This window comes from Sturnira hondurensis, unplaced genomic scaffold (assembly GCF_014824575.4).
Source record: "Sturnira hondurensis isolate 20B ecotype Veracruz unplaced genomic scaffold, ASM1482457v3 Scaffold0022566, whole genome shotgun sequence".
NCBI classification, from domain to species: domain Eukaryota; kingdom Metazoa; phylum Chordata; class Mammalia; order Chiroptera; family Phyllostomidae; genus Sturnira; species Sturnira hondurensis.
In genome coordinates, this window is record NW_028095197.1 from 6108290 (window position 1) to 6116922 (window position 8633).

The 8633-nt window shown below is 53.6% G+C and overlaps 1 protein-coding gene and 1 non-coding gene across 4 annotated transcripts; both read right to left on the reverse strand.

Moving 5' to 3' along the window:
• Positions 1-164, reverse strand: LOC118979895 (U1 spliceosomal RNA). The gene has a single exon (XR_005065001.1). It is a non-coding gene; the product is annotated as a U1 spliceosomal RNA (small nuclear RNA).
• A 1708-nt stretch (positions 165-1872) lies between these two features.
• Positions 1873-8061, reverse strand: MYORG (myogenesis regulating glycosidase). Of its 3 annotated transcripts, none has more exons than XM_037035799.1 (2): positions 8011-8061; positions 1873-4460 (listed from the first exon to the last, which is right to left on the reverse strand). In XM_037035799.1, the coding sequence occupies exon 2, from the start codon at positions 4338-4340 to the stop codon at positions 2196-2198; it is 2145 nt and encodes a 714-aa protein (XP_036891694.1). In that variant the 5' UTR covers positions 4341-4460; positions 8011-8061; the 3' UTR covers positions 1873-2195. The 3 variants fall into 3 exon arrangements, with proteins under 3 accessions (XP_036891694.1, XP_036891693.1, XP_036891695.1); XM_037035798.1 differs by lacking the exon at positions 8011-8061 and adding an exon at positions 7768-7900; XM_037035800.1 differs by lacking the exon at positions 8011-8061 and adding an exon at positions 5843-7725.
• Between the last annotated feature and the right edge of the window lie 572 nt (positions 8062-8633).

The window sequence follows — 8633 nt, forward strand, 5'->3', positions numbered from 1 at the left end:
TTAGGGGAGATCAAAAACTTAGTCCCCAACTGCCACAAATTATGCAGTCAAGTTTCCCACGTTTGGAGAAATCGCAGGGTCAGCACATCCGGAGTGCAGTGGGTGAGCCTTGCCCCGGGAAAACCACCTTTGTGATCACAGTACCTCCCCTGCCAGGTATGTACTGACATTCCGTTTAAAGATGAAGAAACCAAGGCTTACGAGGTTGGGTAAACCAGCTTCAGGTGGCATAGAAAGCTGGAGGGCCATTCAAGCGATAGTCATGCTCTTCAGCCATTTAGGGAACTTCCCGGGACCCAGCCTGAGTCTACAATCAATGCTTAGCCTGTGGCACCAGGACCCAGGGTGGCTCGTCGTTGAATACCAGTTGGTATGTGTTCTTGACAAAAGGGAGAGGGGAGCTAATTCCACTTACTTCCCACCTCCTGGGGACCCTGGAATCTTGTCTCCCAACATCCCCCCTTCAAATGTGTCTTTTCTTGCCTTTATTCTGGATCACAGTGTCCTTCTGATTATAAACTCAGGCCTCGGTGGGTGCTATGTGCAGAGGTTTGGAAAGAGGATCTCACATAGTTCCCATAGGAAGCCAGTTGGGCTGGTAGCCAGGGCCTGGAAAAATCCTTGTTTTTAAACAAGAAAACAAGAAACAGTGTGTATCATAATAGCTACCTTTTATTGAGCACCTACTTGTGCCAGGCACTTTACATACATCTGTGCTTATAATTCCCACAACAACCTGGGAGGTAGGCATTATTGTCACCATTTTTCGTAAGAGGAAATTGAGGCTCAGGGAAGTTAAACAGCTTGCTCAAGGTCACACAGCTTACTGATGACTGGTAGAATCAGCACTGGAGATGGGCAACTGTGAGTACCCTAAACTTTCATTAGGCATTCTTCACACAGAGAAAATAGAGGGGTGGAGGGGTGGGCAAAGGGATGCATTCTCTAGGGCTGTGGGGCTGGTTCTGCTGTCCAAGCTGTGGAAGGAGGCTGAGCCCTGTCCTGTTTCTGACCGCTCTGCTGTGACAAGCCACTTCTCCAGACTCTGCTGCAAAGTCAGAAAAAAACTGGCTCGGGCTGAGGTTGATCTTAGAAAGGGAAAATAGCTGATGTGAAAGACCTTACCCTGTATGCATATTTGCAGGTGGAGATGTACCTATGTAGCTTGTGTGATGAAGCACATCACCACCAGAATAAGGATATCTCTACCCTGCCACGTGTGCAGGGAGTGAGGCAGCTAAGGAATCTTGAAAGGGTATTTATTTTTTACCAAAATCCCAGGCACATCGCCTGGCAGGAGGAGAGGTCAACAATCAAAGCCTCAAAAGGCTTATCTAGTCTCAGGGGTGTTGTGTTCATTCTGCAGACCCAGGGACACGTGACGCCTCTCTGTCTCTGTCTCTGTCTGTCTCTCTCTCACACGCACACACAGAAAGGTTCTTGGGTTTAAGGCACCAACTCTAACCTGCATGGTTTTGCAAGTCTCTGCCCATTGGACGGTGGCCCTGGATCATGGCCGAGTGTGTATGTGTGCACTGGTGGGTTAGTGCAGTGTTAGGAGCCCGCTCACAAATGAGGGACAGTGATGATGGCACTGTGCTGAACCAAGTCCTCCTGTCTTCTGGGAGGGGGCCTCTTGCTTCCTTGTCAGTTGGCCAAGTAGCCCCCTCTCTTCTTGCCAGCTCAGGTGAGAGCAGGTCAGCCGCAGTTCAGGCCAATGCTGGGAACTCAGGGCCTGGCTTCCAATTCCAAGAATGTACCCTTCTTCTAAGTGTGGCAGGGGGCTATTTTGGGACCTTAAAGAGAATCAAGTGCCCACTTTAGAAGGACAAGATGGCCACTTGGGCCAGGATAAAGGGTGATGGATTTTTGTGTGTGTGCTTTTAAAACCCAACCATGTACAACCGGAACTAACCTTTTTTCCTCTAAGCTTACTCACCCTCACCTCATGGAAAAGGTTTCTGCGGATGGAGTGAGTGTGTAGGGAAGGGGGCTGTTAGGGTTGTGCTTCACTGCCCCCTTTCCTGGCCCTCCAGCAGCTGGGTGGAGCACATTCATGTCAGCACCCACACAGTGGGTGGTACAGAGGTAGGGACTCCCTGGGGATACATGGTGTGGTTATATTTCATAGAGGGGGAAAGGCCTGCATGAAGAACTTGGGTTAGCACTGTGTGGTCCCTAGGTCCTGGGCTGGGTCAGGATGCCCAGATAAAGTAGGCTACCTCATCCAGGTCGACAGGGTAATCTGTGAGCAGCACTGGTGTTTTGTCAAAAAGCTCGCCCTTATAGCTGCGCCACTTGCCGGCGGGCAGGTAGACGTCACGTTCCTGCTTGCCAGGCTCCAGTACCGGTGCTACCAGCAGCGTGTCCCCGATGAGGAACTGTGAGTCGATGCGGTGTGCTGTCTCATCGCCAGGAGCGATCCACCAAAGCGGTCGCACGATTGGGTCTCCAGTGTCCGTGACTTCACCAGCCAGCTCCAGCAATAGCGGTGCCACAAGCGAGGCCCTCAGTGCGGCGAACTTGTGCGCGATGGCCACCACTTCAGCGTCATATTGCCAGGGTGGGACTGAGAACTGCATAGCGGGCATGAAAGCGGCCACCTCCAGCCAGCGCACGTACAGCTCGCGCTCTGGCACATTACCGCCGCCCGCTGTGCGCTCAGGCACCACATTGCCACCCACCATATCGGGCAGGATGAATGGGTAGCCCAGCATGCTGACAGTGAGCACGGCGGGGATGATTGAGCGCAGTCCCAGATCGTAGCCCCACACCGAGTCACGGTCCACCAGGCGGAAGAAGCATGAGATGTTCTGTGACTGGTAGCCCACGCGAACCTCAGCCAGTGAGAAGAAGGGAAGCGCCATCTCAGTATAGCGCCGGCTCCATATGTTGGGGTCTGGCAGCGACCTGTAGGTGCTAAAGTCCCGTGGCAAATAGCTGACCTCACCCGCATCGAACTTGAAGGAAGCCACCTCATAGCGCGAGCGCAGCCGCCGCAGGTGCCCCTGGAACCAGTCTCGGGCCTCAGGGCGCGTGAAGTCCAGCACTGCGCCGATGCCGTTCCACCAGCGCACCAGCGCGGGCAGCCGGCCTGTGGGTTCACGCACGAACAGCTCTCGCTCCACACCCTCGCCAAAAGATGATGAATTGTAGTTGACGAATGGGTGCACCCAGAGCGTGACTTTAAATCCAGTGTCGCGCAGGTGGCGGAACATGTTACTGGCGTTGGGAAACTTGACCTCGTCGAAGTCGAAGTCACCATAAGCAGGTGTGTACATGTCGTCAATTTCCAGGTGGCTGCTATTGAAGCGGTGCTGACGAATCTCCTGGGCAAAACGCTGCACCTTGTCCTGGTCCACTGCGCGCCCATACAGCACCCATGTGGACCAGATGGGGTCCCGGAAGGTCTCGAGTGCCGGCACCCTTGATGGCTTGTTGAAATAGCGCCGTACCATGTACTTGTGGATGGAGGTGACATCCGAACCAACGCACACACGGTAGCTGAGCTCTGGAGCTGCGGGGAGGCCGGCTGGTGGCTTGTAGGGTGTGTCATTGTAGCGTGCCTGCAGCCTCAGTGAGCGCTCTGTGCTGTTCCAGCCCAGGTGGAAGGGCACAGAGTCGTTAACCTTGATGGCAGCCGCACGTGATGACAGCCAGTAGCGCTCCAGGATGCCTCCAAATGCTGCGTCGGAGGAGTAGACGTCGCTGGTGATGAAGGGCTGTGGCTCCTGCTGGCCTTCCAGCCGTATGGGCCAATGCTGCGTCCTCATCTCAGCGCCGCCATACCAGTGCGCCCTCTCGTCTCCCAGGAACATGGCATGCTCCACAGCGCGGCCTGGTGCTGCCTCCTCCCAGCGCACACGGTAGCACATGACTGTGTCCTTGGGTCGCACAGTCTGGATGAAGAAGTGTAGTGGACGCCCATCTGCTGTTCGAGAGCAGCCCAGCAGGGCGCCATCGCGGCTGCAGGAGTCAAGGTCCAGCGCACCTGAGCGGAAGGCCAGGCGGAAGACCTGCTCACCTTTCTGGTTGCGGATAGAGAAGCCACCAGGGTTGAGGTCCAGCAGCTCTGCGCGCAGACGTTCTGCCTTGCGTAGAGAGGCGCTGTAGTAGCACCAGGCCACCACCGCGGCTAACACCAGCAGCAGCCCCAGCACCCCTGAGCCCAGCATTGGCTTTAGCTCTTTTGATGGCTTGGGCTTGACAGGTGAGAAATTATCAGGCAGGAAGGTGTACATGGCTGTGGCTGAGACAGCCTCGGGTCTCTCACGGCCTGTGTCGAGCCCAGGGCGTCGGCGGGGGTAGGCTTTGCTCTTCTCTGGAGGATTTTGGGGCATCAGCCCTCAGTTATGGAAGGAGCCAGTAGTGGAGCCACCTGACAGAGCCTGATCTGCCAAAGTCTGGAAGGCGAAGAGAGAGGTGGAACTAACCTTCTCATTCCATAGGATCTCCATTTGCTGCAGCAAGAAAGAAGAGGTGTATATTTTGGGAAGGTGTATTCTGGGAATTAAGGCTTTGAGAAATGGCAAAGGTGAGACTTAACAGGACAATCTGTGTCTTACCCTTTCTCAAGGGCCCTGATACTTGCCAAAATTAGTCAGGACTCTGAATGGGGAGGGGCAGGTGGCATGGGTCCCATTTTTGTGGGGAAGAAACACCACCAGACAAGGTCAGGGTGCTGTCCAGATCACAGAATGTGTGAGGCCTCCTGGGATCACACATGGGGGCAGTTCAAGCTGAAGAGAAGGGGAGGGATCTGGAGAGGACCTGGTGTCCCAGAGATGTGGCCATGGTGGGGGTGCGGCATGCTTTAGTTGGCTCCTTGAGACCTTTAACAGCGTAGTAGGATGACTTTCCTTGTCCCCAGAAGGGGAGAGAAGAGAGGAAGGAGCAGCAGCTCAGGCATGGAATTTAAACAGAAGCCAGATTAAATCTGGAGATTAGATCAGTCCTAGGGCTTGGTTTGGAAGGAGGCAGGGCTGGGTTCAGACATTAGGGCTGGGGTCAGGAGCCTGCCTCAGGTGCCATGGTGGCTTCTCACGCCCTGACTTTGTCCTCAAATTCCACCCTGTTTGCAGCCATCGTTCATCAAGTCTGTTCCCTACCCACCTTCCCGCTCTACTCCCAACACCACATCTGTGGGCCAGCTACCACCTGGTTTTGTCTCTGCCAATCGTCCACTGTCCTGTTGTCCTTGCCCTAGTTTTGAACAGCCTCTTCTCTCCTGTATTATTTCAACATTTCCCCTATAGACCTCCCTGCCCTTAACTTCCTTCCTGCAATGCCTTTTGCTTATAGCAACCATAGTGAACCTTCTAAAGAAGTTATCAGCCCTGGCTGGTGTAGGTCAGTGGATTGAGCATGGGCTGTGAACCAAAGGGTCACAGGTTTGATTCCCAGTCAGGGCACATGCCTGGGTTGCAGGCCAGGTCCCCAGTGAGGGCCACGTGAGAGGCAGCCACACATTGCTGTTTCTCTCCCTCTCTTTCTCCCTCCCTTCCCCTCTCTCTAAAAGTAAATAAATAAACAAAACCTTAAAAAAGAAGTTATCAGACCATATCTCTTCCTAATTTACAGAGCTTCTCATGACCCCCATGATGAAGTTCAGAAGTCTAAGTTTTGCAGTTGAGCTACGAGGCATGATGTGGTCTCATCTGTCTTTCTGATTCAATTTCCAGCCAGGTCTACCCTATAACGATCCAAGCTCATTTCTTCCCCACCCTAAATCCTTCAGGCTACCTGCCTTAGGAGATTTCAACCACCCACTTTAGGCCAACATCTCTCCCCAACCTATCAATTCTCTAGGGATCAGACCCCCCCACACACACACATTACATACATATGCCCTCACACACTGCATGCTCAACATCCAAATTCGCCTGCAGGGAAACAGATTTGAGGAAGGTGTGTGTTGCAATCTGCTGCTCAAGGCCACTGACCCTTCCTGATTTAGCCCTCAGGGTAGAGTCCAACAAAGAAATAGCCCTAGCCAGGTGCATACACAGACATACATACTGCCAGCCAGGCAGCTTCACCAGCTAGGGGGAAGGAGAGAAGGAGACTAGCAAACAGTAATTAGTCTCCTTCCAGATGCCAGTGTCTGTGTCTAAATTCCCCGCAATTTCCCAGTAGATGCCAGAACTGTTCAGAATCTTCACCTCCCCCAACTCTCCCGTGAAGAGACTATTAAGAATGTCAGACGCAGATCAGAATTTTGATCCCAGATGTCAATATATAGCTCCCCATACTGCCCCTCCCCAAATTGTTATCTCAGGGCTTCATTCTCTATGTTCTCTGCCCCTCATTCCCTAAGCTGGTCAGTTCTGGCTGGCCTGCAACAGCCTCTTATTCCCTTCCTCTTAGCCCACATAGCTTAGTTTTCCAACTTCCCACACCAGTATGGGCTCCCCTTCCTGTAGGTACAGTTCAGAAAAGTTCTCCTGGGAAACACAGGCAGTAAGTAGCCATATTAACTAATGCCCTCAAGCTAAACAGAACCCAAAGAAGGTCTTAGGTGGCCCATGCCAGAGTGGCTATACATTTATAGTCATCTATTCAAGACAACCAAGGCCCCATTCTGGACACTAAGGGAATAAGGAGAAAAGGTCCTTATCTGAATAGGACCCCCCTCATTCTCAAAACTTTTATACCAGACCACCTCATGACCCTGGTAGCATGGAGAGGCCAAAGGGACCTCAGAAACCTTTTTCAACACTTAATTTCTGAGAATCTTAACTTTCTAGGATTCTGAGGTTCTTCGATGAAGGACAGTAGCCCTCGGGCCTGAGCACCTACTCCATGCAGGCCCCATGCTGGTCTCCCAAATGCCAGAGCATCCACCCAAAAAATAATGCCGAAAAGGAGGCATAGCTACAGGGTCCATTGTACAAATGAGGAAACAGTGGCCCAAACAGAAAAAGGAACTCGTTTGAAGTCACCTAAGTAGCAAGGTTGCCCGAATCAAAAAGGCCAACTTAACCCTCCATTAGCCTAAGTTTTAGGAGGCGGGAGATATTAGTCTGACAGGCTGCCTGAATGAAGCAGAGCAAAGGAGCTTTATGGTCAAGAGGCTGGGACAGGCTTCCATTAAGTGGGTGTGGCCATGGTAAGGCCTGTTTTCTCAAGGGCTGGCGCCGCCGCTTGCTCCAGGAAGGATTCTTGAGGGTGGGAAAGGGACAATTTTAATAGCATCTGGTACCCGGGCTGTGTGGGAAGAAAAGTGGTTCCCGTGTTAACGGTGGCGCTACAGACTCCTGTAATCTGCCTCCTCCGCCATCAGACTAGCCACAGGCTAAAGAAGGCCAGTGGGATCGACCCTAGCCAAGCCTCTCCCCACTTGACACAACCTCATTCTTGGCTGCCAACCCCTAGTCGGCTAGTCGGGTATGAGGGGGAGGGCCCGGACCGGCCCAATTGAGGGGAGGCCATTCTAAGCTATGTGGTTTATCGAACACAGTTCCCAGGAGAATGTGCGGAAATGTCAAAGGCAACTCGATCCATCCCATTTCCCTGCTCAGCGGAGGGATCCGAGGGAATCGAATGACTGCGCCTACAGCCTGTAATACTCCACCCCCACCCCAGGGCCCCGCCTAACAGCTACGAAGTCCAAAGGGACAAACTGAGGTCAAGGGACCTGTCTCCCAATGGAAACCAAGGCCACTCAGGTGTCCAGGCTCTCCCCACCCACTCAGCAGTTAGGAGAGAAAGTTAAGAATGTTTGCTCCCACAGAAACCTCCCAAGGTTCTCCTCCTGGGCTCACTCACGGCAGTGACCCCAGAAGTGGCGGAGAAGGTAAGCTCCTGCAGACATCCAAGCTAGCTGGAGTTGAGCTGCAGCGGCGCGCGGCGCAGAGCGCTGCCCAGTTGCAGACAGCTGAGGCCCCGCCCTCTGGCTGTCCCAGTCACGCCCAGGTCTTTTGCTCAGGCTGTGAGTCTCCGAGTCCAGCCCAGCCCCTGGCACCTCCCACATTGTCACGGGGACTTGAGGCCCTTCCCCTTGGCCCCCACCTTTCCCCTACTGCTCAGTGCCAAACTCCGGGAGGAGCTTGCTAAACCCAGGCCAGCCGCAAGCCTTGAGCCTCCTGGCTCTGTACCCCCCCCACCCCCCCACCCCGCATTCCCCGCTCCCCCGCCTTGAGCCCGCCTCCTCTGGGGCGTTGCTCACCCGCTTGTGGGGGGGGGGGCCTTCTCCTGGGCTGCTGGGAAATGTAGTTTTGGAGGAAGGAACAGATGTACAAGGTTAGAGTTCTTGCTCCTACAGGCTAAATTTGAGATGTGTATGAGAAGGAACGAGACGCAGGGTAAAGGGGCAGAGCTGGCTCCTTGGGATTCCTTCCCACCCAGATTTGGATAGATGGAGGCCCTCTTGGTATAACGCTCTCTTCACTAGCTCTTCCATATGGAAAACAGTTTCCCATATTGCAAAAGGGTAGCGGAATACCGGGAGAGTCTCAGCAGCTCAGTGAAGAGCAGATCCAATCAAGGACCCCACTGAGGTATCTTGGTTTCACCAGAGGGGAGGTTCCCACCAGTTCAGAACGGCAGCAGTCAAGGTTAGGGACCTAGACGACTGACTTCTCCTGGGTGTTTTGCCCCCACCTGCTAGTGACGACTGTTGGAGATTCCTGTGC

What these genes read in the sequence shown, in the direction of transcription:
- MYORG (XM_037035799.1), bottom strand. Translation starts at nt 4,340, where the DNA reads ATGCCCCAAAATCCTCCAGAGAAGAGCAAAGCCTACCCCCGCCGACGC.